Source organism: Chrysoperla carnea, chromosome 1, assembly GCF_905475395.1.
Source record: "Chrysoperla carnea chromosome 1, inChrCarn1.1, whole genome shotgun sequence".
NCBI classification, from domain to species: domain Eukaryota; kingdom Metazoa; phylum Arthropoda; class Insecta; order Neuroptera; family Chrysopidae; genus Chrysoperla; species Chrysoperla carnea.
The window spans coordinates 12,979,725-12,995,225 of NC_058337.1; the positions used below are offsets into that span (position 1 = coordinate 12,979,725).

At 31.6% G+C, this 15,501-nt stretch overlaps 1 protein-coding gene across 1 annotated transcript in view; it reads left to right on the forward strand.

Moving 5' to 3' along the window:
* LOC123290794 overlaps positions 1 to 15,501 on the forward strand; it is a 42,505-nt gene that overhangs the window by 13,941 nt on the left and 13,063 nt on the right. Inside the window, exons 7-14 of the mRNA XM_044871126.1 lie at positions 188 to 846; positions 3,803 to 3,943; positions 5,576 to 5,743; positions 6,260 to 6,393; positions 6,475 to 6,774; positions 7,112 to 7,643; positions 7,711 to 7,823; positions 8,698 to 8,851. Of these exons, the coding sequence (XP_044727061.1) occupies positions 188 to 846; positions 3,803 to 3,943; positions 5,576 to 5,743; positions 6,260 to 6,393; positions 6,475 to 6,774; positions 7,112 to 7,643; positions 7,711 to 7,823; positions 8,698 to 8,851 (2,201 nt within the window). The remainder of the gene's footprint in view (positions 1 to 187; positions 847 to 3,802; positions 3,944 to 5,575; positions 5,744 to 6,259; positions 6,394 to 6,474; positions 6,775 to 7,111; positions 7,644 to 7,710; positions 7,824 to 8,697; positions 8,852 to 15,501) is intronic.

The following is a 15,501-nucleotide window of genomic DNA, read 5'->3' on the forward strand; positions in this document are numbered from 1 at the left end:
AATTTTCAGAAAATATTTCCAAGATATTATACTTTACGAAAATGCAATATTTTTTGAAAATTCTATCTACACCTAACCCCTTAAAATCCAGAAGCTCTCTAAAAAAAGGGTAATTTTGAGCAATGAACAAACATCAGTAAAACAGTCAACGATTTTATTTATAAGATGTTTATTATATTTATTTTAGGCCAGGGGATCAACAAACACAGCAACAACATTTACCTCCGCAACCAACAAGATTTGTTCCAAATGCAATTGGTGTAAAACGTTCACCGCGACCACGTGGAGGGGCACGTGGTGGTGCTGGCGGTGTTTGTAATATTCTTCGACCGCAAATACCACAACAAATGAATACAATGAATCAACGAATGCCATTAAATCATCAACCTATACCTGGTCCTGGTAACAATCAACATCAACAAATGAACAATGTAAACGCTGGAACCATGATGAATTCACCTGCTCGTCCAATGCATATTTTAAATGCGAATAACACACGTTTACAACATGTACCTCAACAGCAACAACAACAACCCCAACCTCAACAAATGGTTGGTGTTGGTCAACGTATGCAAATGCAGCAACAGCCACAACCACGTCCAAATATTCCACCAAATCAACAAATGATACGTTTAGGTCAACCTCAACAACAGCAACAACAACAACCAAATATGATGAATCAACAAAATATGCAAATGAATAATAATTTACAAAATAATAATGCTGGTATGTTACAGCAACCGAATAATTTACAACAACCAAATAATAATAACGCAACTATGGGTAACACTGTTTATGGAACACCTATAACACGAGGTGGACGAGGAGCACGTGGTGCAGCACGTGGTATGTAACAATTATTTTTATTTAACAATAGAGACTTGCATGCAACTTTAAATTCGATGCAATAAAGTAATTTGGTAAAGCTTTAAAAATAAAAACAGTTCGTCATAAGACATTTATTAATAATTAACTAATTATAACTGTAAGATATGTAGGAAATGGTCGATAATGAATCGACTTTATAAAAAACGCCTCGATCTAAGAACGACTCACTTAACTACATGTAATTTTTTATACGTATCGAATTTTCTAAAAACCATATCGAAAATATGCACGGATAAAAAGAAGGTACTCACTTCCAAAATCTGTTGGCTACGTTTTACTCTCTCCTAACTTCGGGAGCAAGTTCTGAGTAAATATCCTCTCCAGGCAAGATTGGGATGAGAACTTGATTAAGCCAAATGGCGTCGTATTTTATATCGACGGCCTAAGTTAGAGAGGAGGGTAGATTGTGGGCTGAAAATTTCGATCTACTTCTATCATTTAGGCTGTCGGATCACTGTAGCGTGTATCAAGCAGAAGTGATGGCTATTCACGAAGTATGTAAATGTATAAGACTAAACATCATCAGGTGCAATGACATTACTATCTTCATCAATAGCCAAGCAGTCCTTAATTGAGTACGTCCTTAATTGAGTTGGCGGAACAAATGAATGTAAACCTCTTATGGGTACCGGGATACAGAGACATTCCAGGAAATTGTGAAGCCGGCGAGCTTGCTAGAAATGGCAAAAGAAAGAGGAGACAATGTCTCATCTGCTCTGTCACTGCCTAGCTCTTGCCATGAGGAGATGGACTTACTTGAGCCAGCCACTCTTTGACGATCTCTCCAACCTAAAGTCTGCTGACGTCAAAGCACTCCTGCTGTTCTTAAACAGCTACAAATGGTGGTCGGGAATGAGCCAACACTTTCCAATCAAAGGATAGCCATTCTAACCTAACCATATCGAAAATACTATGTTTGATGTTCTTGAGATCCGCGTGATAGGAGAGGAATAGAAGTTGCGGATCTAAAAAGAAACTTTTCACTAAGTGTATTGTGTTTGGTATTTCATCAAAATCTTGATGGTTATATTCCAATATAAACAGAATGTTTCCGGCTTAAATACCCTAACTGAAAATATATATTTAGGAACTTAAATTAGTTCGATTAATCAATTTCCTTTGGGAAATATAACGAATTGTTTAATTTAAAGAATAATAAGACTGTATAATATCGAAATAGATTTTATTTCTAGTTTTATTTTTGTTATTGCTTTACAATTATCAAAATTAATTTTTAACTATTTTAAGAAATTAATTATTCTTTAATATATTTATAATTAATTTTGATTACTGTAAAGCAATAAGCAAGATAAACCTAGATTATTTTGGTGTTATTCATTCCTATGATTATATAACTTGAAGGAAGCATTTTGATCTATACACCTAAATATCTCGTTTTGTAGTTAATCAATTAAAAAAATCATTTAACAAAAGTTGCAGAGTTTGATGGGGGGCATCATTTTGGAACTAGTTATCCGGGTTGCTTTAATAATCAATTTAGATCCTTAAACGTAAGAAATAGAATAACACTTTAAATTAGAAAGTCGGTCCTCATAAAAAAGAGACTTTTTTTAAAAAAAAACTAACATTTTATTTAAATAATTTATTCAGAAATCGTTAGCTTTCAGAAAAATACATCATTATTGCATTTAATCGAAAGAAAACACGCTAGCTACAAAAAAGTTCTTTAGCCAAAAGTTGTTAAGGGTAATAGAGAACATTCACCTGTGTCCATGAATTTGACCTGAAATTCTAGTTTCAAAGTTATTTGACCTTAATCTTAAAATGATTTTGAAAATTTATCTACGGTTAAAAGTTATGAATTCGTCTGTAATTGTCCTTGATTCCTTCCTTTTGTCTAAAAATGCGATTAAATGCAATAATGACAAGTCGAATTTCTTCAGACAGCTAACAATTTGGGAAAAAATATTTTAAGTAAATAATGTTAATTTTTTTATGAGGATCAACTTTCTTATTTAAAGAGTTCTATCTCTTACCTTGTAGGATTTAAATTGACTATTGAAGCAACCCTTAGAACTAGGTCCAATCTGATGTCAGAACATGATGTACCCCATCAAACTCCGCAACTTTGTTTGAGTTATTTTTTGATTGGTTAACTACAAAAGGATCTATTAGCGATAATAGATTAAAATGGTCCACCCTGTATAAGTATGGTAGTACAAGTATTATAGTCTACAGTACAGAGAGGGGGCATAATTTCGTGATTAACACTTGAAACTACGTGAGTGGCTTCATTTAAGTTTAACCTACAACGTTTACATTTACGAAAACTTTAAAATTGTGTTGTTTTCAATGTAGAAGACGGGAAACACGTCATTTAAACGACCTACTGAAAAATATGAACAACAGAAATGTTTAATAAATATTAGTAAAATGGAATGCTAACGAATATAGGTTTTATTATAAACACTTGTAGGCCACGAAAAACACATAAAAGTTGAGCTGTTTTATGAACAAAAAATTTAGTGAACTACAAATATATTGAGCATTCAATTTGATTAATATTTATTAAACATTTCTGTAAAAATTAGCCGGTTATTGATAAATTTGCATACCCTCGTTTTTCCGACGTGTTGGGAGTGGAGGTCAAACCAAACGCAAAATATTTTTATAGGCCACCATTATTCTCTCTTATTATATTAATTTATCTTGCATTTTAGAAAAAAGCAAATGGTTGTTCATATTTTTTCAGTAGGTCGTTTAAATGACGTGTTTCCCGCCTTCTACATTGAAAACAACAAAATTTCAAAGTTTTCGTAAATGTGAACATTGTAGGTTACACTAAAATGAAGCCACTCACGAAGTTTCGTAAGAGTATTAATAACGAAATTATATCCCCTTTCTGTATTGTAGACTATTAGTGTAAATTGATGATGAATGTGTGATATGATAGGTGGTCGAGGTAGTCGCGGTGGCCGAGGTGGTATTCATAATCAAACACAAGCATTAAACAATGGTGTTATGTCTTCTGTGCCACCATCATATAATAGTACAGAACCACCAGCATTAATCTGCACTGGTGGCGTTACGTCTGGTACGAAATATTCATTTTACTGCGATGTTCAATGTTGTATATATAGATTATAATTTTTGTTTTGTATGTTATTAACACACACCTGCTTAATCACTCCTCTATTTCGAAAAAGTTTCGGTGCACCACATTAATTTTGAGTTATTTTAAATTTTAAGCATGAATGAACGACGTGCAAAATACGTCGTATATTTTTTTTCAATCAATTTTATTTTATATTATCTCTTATAATTTATTGACCCCCCTCCTTATCAATTTAAACACCTTTAAACTCCCCATGAACTCCTCAGGTCGTTCGCATGAAATGTATGTTACCCTATCTTTGCCCCCTTTCATTCCCCTAAGAAGTTTTCGGTCTCAGCTTTTAGTATATGTATAATCCATAATATGTAATTATTTATGTTTTTTTCGAAAATATAGACTTATGCACTGTATTGAAGGTTAAAATGGGGGGGGGGGGGGGGTAGGAGTGTTATAAATCTGTTTCATGATTCTCAAAAACCAATTTATGTGGTTTTGGATGTATCTATTTATATTATATATTTATTAGCATCCCTCGTAGAGGTTTTTAAATTGATTTTCACTCTCTTTGAAATGAGTCATGTTTCGATCTTTTAACTTAGAGTGGAAAATTATTCACCAAAGGCTAATTTTACCATTTCACATTTAATGCAATACATACATCATACTTAGAATTTAAATTCCGAATTTCACGTTTCTATCGTAAGTAGTTTTTATACTGTGTCGATTTAGTTATACTCTGTCAGTGAAAGATATTTTATTTTGCAAAACGAAAAACACATTGAATATTTAACAAAATCTATCTAATGAAATGAAAACCGAACCCTTACGTTCGTCCTCTGAGATGGGGCAAGGGTGACCAACATTAAAATCTTGTTTTTATCTTAATTAAATTCTGATTCTCTTTGCTAAAAAAAGTTAATTTACTCGAAACTTCTTCGATTCGCATTAATTAAAACTATAATCCCCATTTTTTTTTTCGTAATTTTAGGAGAAATTTCACAGAATGATGAAAAATAATAGTCCGTGGGACAGCACCCCTTTTGTTAAATGATTAATACTTGAAACTTCGTGAGTGGCTTCTTTTTGGCGAATCTAGAAAACTTTTTCTCTACGACTTTTTTTAGAAAATCCTGCGTTTTCAAATGAGTACGATAACTTCATTTTTAAGAATGAATGAATATTAAACTATTTAAAAAAGTTAACTATGTATGCATTGAAAAACCAAAATACTACGGCATGTCGAGATGGTAGGCAAGCTCATCGGTGCAGAATTTTCAGATAGAGATTTACTCTTTCAGTCTAAGCTGTCTTGAGAGAATTATGCTATGACAACGATTCGATTGTATTCTCTGTTTTAAAAATGATACGCTTGAAAATGAAGGATTAATCATGAAATTTGATAAAAGTAAGATATCGCGTGGACAGAAAAAACAGGCCAGAGAAATAATATATAAGATTTCCAAATTCAAAGATTATTATAAATCAAAGTTTACAAAAATAAGTTTTTATTTAAGTTTAAATGTTGTACGTTACAATAAAATGAAGTTTTAAATTATTATAAAAATACGCCTGATAACAAATTTTCTGTATTAAATGAGATTATATTTCTAGGAGGTCGTGGTGCAACACGTGGTATGAATCAAAACTTTCGCGGAAGTCCCCGTGGAGGTATGGTTCGAGGAAGAGGTGGACGTGGAGGAGTGGCAATTCCGTTTAATCCACAGCCTGTTATGAATCAAGATCATCTTTCACCACCAAGACAACCAATGACTCCACAAAGTAAGATCTTCATTTGTATATAATTACATTAGTCAACAAAATTTGGGTTTTTTCTTGTCACGTTATTGCGATAGAACATTTATTTTGAGATTTCTTTAAAATACATAAGTTTTCGAAATATTCTTACGCATAAGAGGAAAAAATCCAAAAAATTTTTGGAACTGCACTTTTATTAAATATTAATTATCGAAATTAACTTTTAAACTTTGAACGATAATTGCAAGTAAACGGAAGCCCGCAGTGACTTTACATCGATCGATTTAATCTATTAGAAATTATTTACTTATGTTATTCAGCGACAAAATCAATAAAGTCTTTATAGCAAAATGCACCTGAAAGGAGAATAGTCATTCCTCATAATTTGTGTCTGCAAATGATGCCTCATTTGCGTCCTCATATGATTTTTCCCGACTGACTCCTAAATTCTTAATTTAGATGTTACTTTCACTGATTCCCAAAGTTTTAATTATTTGTTATAAATTAATTAAATTTAACGTAAGATGATTTTAATTTTAGCGGAACCATCTAGTCCAGTTACCGATGAAGTTCGTACAGCTAAAATGTTGGTTATGCTAGAAAATGGGGAGCAAAGGTTAATTACGTTTTCTTTACCCAAGGAAAGTTGTACAGTCAGGGAACTTTTAGAACAAGTAAGTAATTAATTTTCAGTAAACCTTGACGTTTTTCTGTAATTATATATCTAACGTATAAAAATTGTTTACTTTTTAAAGGTTTTAATGCAAGTTAATGTCGAATTTATTCCTGGAGTTAGTAATATAAGATGTGTTAGTCATCCTGGTGCTGATATAGAATATATTGTAACTGTAAACGGTCCAGGAACTGGTGCAAAAACTGTTCCTGGACCTGGTACACCTAATAACTCACCTGGTACTTATAATACTGCAGGAAATTGTGTGAATCCTCCAGGAAGTTGTTCTAGTACCACAGGAAATTATACATTAAGCTCTGGTAATGCCGTTCCTCAACAATTTAACGCCGCACAAAATGATCAGAAAATGTTAAATAATCAGGTACGCCCTTTTTTTTTTAATTATTTTCATTAACATCCTGTAAGTTAAAAAGGAAAATTTTAAAGCTTACAAGTTGGCTAGAACTCTTATTTTTAACTATTGTCTATTTAGCAATTTGGATGAACCTGAAGTCATCCTTGTTAGCGGTGCACAAGTACTTAGATTACTGGTAAATTCCAAATCTAGTGTATCATGTAAAATGTACCATACAAATGCGCAGGATGTCTACTGTGAAAGCATAACAAAGAAACAAAGTCACATTCGTATTAATAATATTAATTAGAATTTAATGTTTATTTAAATTTAAAATTAATAGTTAATATGTTCTGATATTTAGCAAAGACCTCCACAGCAAGGGCCAGGTTTACCTCAACAACAACAGCAGCAACCACCGCCAACACTTGATGCGAACAAAGGCCCAACGCCAATGGGTACTCCTGGTCAAGTATCATCAGCTCCTAATACTAACAATCAATTATCATTTCAACAATCATTTTGTAATAAATTTCAACCGGTTGATCCCAACTCATTTCAATATCAGCTACAACAACAAATTATTAACGAAAAATGTCCTGAAAAAGTTCAACCACCAGTTCCTGAAAAAGAACCAGTTCCACCAGCAAAAGAGGAAGAGCAACCCAAATATGTTGAGGGAATGTTAGCTTTATGTCGATATTGTGGTTACATATCACAGGATTTCAACCGTTGTGAACGATGTAAGCGAAAATTAGATAATCCTAAAGCTATTCCTAAAGAAATTAATAATAAAAAGAATCCGATTTCGGAAAATTCATCGGATACTTTTGATAGTAAAAATTCACCGGATAGTAAAAAAATATTTCAAAAGCTAGATATGGTTAGCAAGAGTGGTAAGTTTTCTCAAATATTATAGTAATCATTATTGCAGGATTTTCTAAAATTGTATTTTTTATTTAGGTGCGATTACTGTGCGAAAATGCGGACGACGTGGTAAACAGAAAGTACCTGAACCTGAGCCTGAGGTCTTGACGTTAAGTTCAGATGATGAAGATCCAGAAGACGGGAAAGATGTAAGCTCAAAATAAGAAAAATGAATTTAAAAAAAGAAGTATTAAGTGTCCGTAATTTCAGGGCCTTATTATTAGCTTCAGAACATTGCAAAATGCTTCTTCTAACAGTATTGTTACTGTTTCTCATAAAAATACCAATTTAGTCCGAAAAATAAGAAATTATTTTAATATTTTTCTATCGAGAATAAGTCTCTAAAATTATAGTCACTAACTCGCAAACACTTTGTATAGCGGTCCCCAATTTCATTAGCCTTTGGTGTTAATGGGGAAAATAAGTTTAATTGACTTAAAATATATTTTTTTTAAATTTCATAAACTAATAGTAAGGCCATTCAAAAATTTGTTCTCAAAGTTTCAAATACAAATTTTATTTCGTTTTAATAAAGACATGAACGATTAAGTAAGCATCCCACGCCTTATACTACCCTTTTACAAACGAGTTTTTTTGCGTTTTTGTACACTGTAGCTAATAAAGTAAAATTGCAAAAACTGTTTTTTTAATTGCAAAAAACAGTTATAATAAACCTCCAAAAACTCCCCTCTTTTATTCAAGAATCTCTAAAAAATGCAATTTTCAATTTTTTAGTGAAAATTACGCTTACATTTCACAATGATACTATCACTATTCCACATCTTTAAACTATGTACAAAAACAGCGCTCATAAAATATTTGCCAAATTCTCAGCCGATTGCCATAACGGCAATTTTTTAAGATTTATTTCTTTGATAGAACGTTTGTTATTTAATATCATTGGAATATTAAAAATTTCATTTTTAACGTACTCTTTGGAAGTGTGCTACGGCTGCGTAACTATACATTAAAACTTACTGCAGTGTTATAAATTAAAAATTAAAACATCGTTTATTGTTTCAGAAACCTTACGAAGAGGTAACAATAGAAGTTTTACGTGATAAACTGGGTCTTCATCACAAAGAACCGTTTATAGAAGAAGGCGAATGCGAGGATCAAACATCTGATGAATATATAACGCCGCCTACATCACCACCTCCACCACATTTAAAAACAGGTAATTATTTAAATGTTATAATCTCTCATAGTGTTTTTAAGACAATCAAAAAAACGTTTAAACTTTTTATGAAAAATGAGCGAAACATTTGTTACATATCTAAGTTTTAACCCGTCAGCACTCGCGACAATCGTTTGGTAATCTTTAGTTGCGTGATCAGAGATTTGCTCACGCGTTCTGCCCATGCTTCAAATATTTAGCGCTTTAAATATTCGTTAACTTTGCAAATCATCATAATTTTATATAAATTTATATTTTATTGCAAAAGTTAATTAAGAATAATTTTCTCACCTCCGTACAGAAATTGTCAACTTTCTGCCCACTGTGCAAAACGAAGTTGTCGCTTGTCGCCTCCGTCAGAGAGAAAAATAGTATACACACCACGAAAACAAGTAAAGAATGTCTCAGAATCCGAGGCGAAGCCAAAGGTGACAAACATGAGATCTGAGACATACTTTCCTTTTATTCCCTAGGTGTGTAATATAATATTGATTACGTGATTATTGAATGATATTTGAGGATGAAAATATTAGAGCAGAGAAACAATTTAAATAATTAAATTCATTTTAATTAATTTCACCATATTTCTATCACAAGTATTTTTTTTTACGGAATACAACTTATATTAAACTAACGAAAGTACACGAACAGGCTCGAAAAATTCCGAAGTTAATATTTTTTGCTACACATTTATCATGATGAGAGAAATTCTCACAATTTCTGAAGGACCAGATAAAAATAATTTTTTTAAAACTGTAGATAAGTTGAAAAAATCTGAATAATTATTAATTCAAAAATAGTTAAATTTATATGAAGATGGAAGAAGCTTCAACCACATTTTAAAAAATAAACGTTATTTATGTTTTAAATCGAGAGTGAGCAAAATGGTCATAACGTGAGTACTGACGGGTTTAACCTATTTTGGAATACACTAAAAAAATACAACCTTAAGACCTACATACATGGGTGAAACGTTTGGTTGCGTAATAGATTGTAATTATCTGCATCGTTTCATTGCATAATAGATTGGAATTAGTTGTAAACCAGTTTTTTACTATCAATTTACCAATCAAAATGAAATGCAAATAATCACGAAAAATCGACTGATTACAAACTTGTTTCCAACTGGTTTGCAACCTAAATATGATTCATATTCCATGTCTTATGCTTTTATTTTTGTAATGGTACCTAAAATAATTTTCTATAAATATAATTAATAATTTTATATTAAACAAAGTTAATGAGTCGCTAAACGTTTACGAAAACTAGTGAGAAAATTATTATTTTCTTAATGGTGACTATCAAACAAATATTACTTAATCGTGAAAGAAAAACAAAATTTACGCATTTTTATTATTTACGCATTCAACCACAATATTTTGAATCATGTAATCATAAAGCCAATAAGTACATTTATAATAATATTTGAAACTTCTAATTTGAATTTTAAATACTATAATATACTCAAACTAGCTGTGAACTACCCGCTTTGCTGGGCAACATCCCCACTTGCACCCCTCCCTCCACATTTCCTTGCGTGGGATAACAGTTTTGTAATGTACAAGTCATGCTCTTTTATTTGATACCCCACTTAGGTATATTTGTAAATATTCGATAATTCCTTCCCACTTTCTCGCTACACCTATCTACCCTCCGAAGGTTAAAAGTAGATAAAAACAATAGATCTTTGAAGCTGGTTGTATATCGTGTCAATATTTGAGCTTAATCGATGCACAACTTTTTTAGTTTTTGAAGCATATCCCTTTCAACCCCTATTTCAACCCCTTACTCTACTATAATATTGATGTATTATACATAAAAACCTTCCTCTTGAATCACTCTATCTATTAAAAAAAACCGCATCAAAATCCTTTGCGTAGTTTCAAAGATTTAAGCATACAAAGGATATCCCTTTCAACCCCTATTTCAACCTTTTACTCTACTATAATATGGATGTATTATACATAAAAACCTTCCTCTTGAATCACTCTATCTATTAAAAAAAACCGCATCAAAATCCGTTGCGTAGTTTCAAAGATTTAAGCGTACATAGGGACAGAAAAAGCGACTTTGTTTTATAATATGTAGTGATGATAAAGATATATACCATAATTTTCGAAATATCGAAGCCTGGAGATTTAAAGGAAATTACTATTTAGAAGAAATACACTATTTACTGGACACAAATGACAATAATATCATTTCATAAAAAAATGTCATCTTAATCAAGAATCTAGGAATATAAGACCCAAAAAATCGGACTTCGAGTTTCATTTGCCATAATTTCCTTCACAGGAAAATATTTGTCTAATGAATTGTTTTTAACTAATGAATGTTACTTGTACAAATCAATCCTAGGTAATTACCATGGTTAGTGGTGCTCTTTTTGAAAACAGTTCAATATAATATTAGTCCAAGAGCTGATGGCTAATTTAGAGAAGATGTTTTAGGCAAGTTTTTATTAATTGGTGAATCTAGAATCCTAAATCAGGCTCGAGGTTTGCGGTTATTTCCGCCCAACCTATAACATTTGCAAAAAAATATCTTTTAAGCTACTTGAAATTTGTTTAATCTTTAATTTTAGCATTTATTTATACCAGAAATAAAAATGCCAGACTTTTCTTGTTTTTATAGTATAAGCTGCCCTGCCAATAAATAACGATAGTGGAAGGCTACATGCCAGAAGGGCGTATCTGCCAATTTACCAATTTAGAAATATTTTGCTCATTTAAGTACAAAGTACGTGGATGACCGAGCTTTGCTCGGTATTTTTTGAGTTGAGACACACTCAAACTTATATAAAAACCGTTTTATTACTTATATAAGAACCGTTTAAAATGTCTCCACACAAATATCAATTTGAATGTCCCGCTAATGTACTTTATTTCGTTAACTACAATAAACACCAATAGATGTCAGGAAGAGTCGTTTTTTGCACTTTGTTTCAATTTTTTCTGAAAACACAGATAAAACGAAATTTTCTAAAAAAAAAGAACCTAGCTAGATCGATTTTTCGCCCCAAAAAACTCCTATAAACTCAATTTCATGAAAATCGTTGGAGACATTTTATATATTTTATATATGTATATCGGAAATGTACATATATATATATATACAAAAATTGCTCGTTTAAATATATAAGATTATTTTGTATAGTTCTTGGTCAAAAATGACACGATTTTTGGAAGACGTTCTAGAGCAGCGGTGCCCAACCTACGGCCCGCGGGCCGGATCCGGCCCGCGAAGAAGCTCAATCCGGCCCGCGAGCTCCTAGTCGGATATTCGTAAATTATTGACCAAATACCGCCTATTTTTTAAATTTATTAAAGTATTTTCTGTGAATTTTATTAACTACAATATTTCTGATATTGTTATATGTATTTTGATTGAATAATTTGTATTTGTACATGACATCGGCATGACACGGTGTGTCATGCCGATGTCGACTAGTGCTGCCGCGAGTGGCCGATAGTCGAGGTGACTACAGAGTGAAGTTAGTTATAATCATGGAGTTACTTGTGGTAATTATTTCATAGGAGATGCTCACATATGTTTACATTAACTTTTGTGAAAACTTTAAGTTAATTTTTGATAAATAAGTTATTAAAAAATATAAATTTAATTTTGTGAAAGTTTTATAATATTGAATATTTAATTTTAACCTTTTATGATTTCATTTAATTCTAAAAATAAATTAAAAAACGCAACATTTTCATAAAATTTATAAATATTTAAAAAAAATGAATCAGCACAAACATATTCGTGAATTCATTGAAAATGTTGAATTTTTTTCAAAGGTGTTACTAAGATATGCAATTATAAAGAATCCGGCCCGCGAAATCGTATGTCATGATGAATCCGGCCCGAATCGTATGTCAGAATCTAGAGCATAGCTGGAAATAATTATTTTGCCATTTTTATGTCAAAAAGTAGAACTTCCGGTCAAAAATGGTATGATTTTTGAAATTCGCGACACAATCCGTGTAATCTGACAACGGGTTCGTATTCAGCGACCAAAAATACCTACTGGGAGACAATTTTAAGCCAAAATAACTATTTCAAAAAAAATTGTGAGCTACATATTCCCCCTGCTGAGACCCTATGCCCGCGTAAGACTAGGTTAAGTTAAGTTACTTGAGGTCCTATAAAAAAAAATTTGGCGCTGCTTCCCAACTGTCCCACTATCGACACTTTTTTCAAGCTTATTCACTGTACTAATAGCGTTTAGTAGCAAACTAATGACACATGCGCAATGTTGGAACTAAAAAAATGTTCAGAAAATGCAGCGAATCACAAGGTCGTATCCACATACACCTTTAGAGTAATTATTAAAGTCTTATTAAATATAGGGGTGTTTAAACAAGGGCAGTTAAAGTTGGGTTTTGGCGGATGCGCCCTCCTGGCATGAGGCCCTCGAATTGGTGATAATCCTTATGTTGAATTGGCCATATTACCCATAAAAATGTAAAACTAGACTTGATACCATGACAAAATTTGAAAGTAAAATTAAAATTGATTAAAAGACGAAGACTTATAATCAATCAAAGATTGCTTTTAAAGGATTCCCATCCTCTTTTAGCAAAACAAAGTGGGTATATTCCTCTTTGTTTAAGTAGGAATTTTCTTGCATACTAGTGAAGATTTTTAAAAACCAACTTCACTTTTCTATTCGTGAAGTGAGAATTCTTCATCTGAAGTAATAAAATAATTTAGTCCGATCCCCTATTGACATTATATCGGATATATCAGAATAAATGGTCAATAATCAAGAAGTCAATAGGATCTGTTAAAATAATCATTTTGGTATAGTAAATACATGCCCTGAAATGGCCCCAATTAAAGCTACAGGCGTCAGAACTTTGATAAAGTTATTGGTATTTTTATGATAAACATTTTTGCTCTATCTTTAAATGTTTATTTAAGATTTCGTACTTTTACTCTAAATCTGAAATTTTTAAAGAGATATGGCAAATTATTTAAACACTGTCAGAGAAATATAAAAAAATTCTAAACATGTTATACGAGTTTCAATTTATACAGGCTGCTTGGTAATTCGATATACATAATAAAAGACAAACATTAGATGAACGCCTTAAAATAGAAAGTTGTTCTTTATAAATACGCAAAACTTTTTTGTTTGAAACATTTTCTGTAAAACGAATAGTTTAGACAGTAATTGACAGCAAAAATCTAGCTTTTTGTGCGTTTATTTATTCAATTTGGACAAAAATGGTCTTTATAGAAAAACAAACCACTTTTATTGAATTTATTGGACAATTTTTTTTCAGAGAGTGATTTCGCAGAAATAATTATACAAAATAACAATTTTGATAATTTTGGGTAAAACTGTTCAGTCCGTTTTTGCCTAAACTATACGGTTTGCGGAAAAATGTTTCGAAATCCGAACAAATAATGTTGCTTTTTAATCAATAACAACTTTCTAATTTAAAGTGGTTATCTGTCGATTACCAGTTATGGAATAGAGTGAGCTTTTCATTGAGCTTGAAAACCTAGGCAAGTCCATCTGCGTCTAAACACCCAACATTTTTCGCTTGAACCATTTTTATCGATAAAAGTTATTTTTAGAGTTTCAAGGATATGTCAACTTAAAGAAGACACCCTGTATATGGGCGATTCTTTTCTAAAATATTTCAATTTTAAAATTGAAATATCATGCATAGACAGTGTTAATTACTCTATCACATTACACATACATACATGGTGATGCGCAATCGTTTGTTTTTTTGACGTCACGTAAATAACAAAAGATATTCGCTTTTAAATAGACACACACACAACTGATATTCCTATATTAATACATACTACAAAATTTGCATCTAATTAACGCCCTCGTGGGTAAACAGTGATGTTTACGAAAAAATGTTTCAAACAAAAGTTGTTTAATTTTTGATAAGGAACATTTTTTACATTTAAACTTTTGTTCTATCTCTAACGGTTTACAAGATGGGTCCTACGGACCCAAACCCAATTGACCCATGATGCTCATTTACGAACTTGACCTCACTTTTTACGTTCTGAGTACGCTGTAAAAATTTCAGCTCGATATCTTTTTTCGTTTTTGAGTTATCGTGTCCACAGACGGACGGACGGACGGACGGCCTAGAACACGATTTTGGGGTTTTGTTTTTTGCCACATTTAGACACCTCCAACAATCTATTTTAATTCAAATAAGCTGGAACTCGATGTGTAGCGTTGATTACTAGACAGCACTATATTGTAAAGATACGGATACATTTCAGTAATTGATATAAAAAATTGAAAATAAAAGGTTAAAGTTTTAAAAAAAGAGTCGATTTAGTAGTTAAACTTATTTCATTTCTTGGCGACCCTAGGGAAAATTGAAATTATAAAATCTTTTTTAAATTCAGTATAGTGGCACTGTTATCAGTCATAAAAAAATTCATATATAAATTATAAATAATACGAATTCATTGACGTAGAACTAATTTCCACACTATAATTTAATCGATTTTGAGTTTAATTGCCATAGTGTTATGAAGTCACGAATAGTCGCGATATTTGTGCAACTTATATAAAAAACTCATTTATGCGTGATTTTTTTCCACAAAAAATGTATTTTAACTTAATAGCAATAAAATTTGATTTTAACTTTTGGTGCAGAATCTTA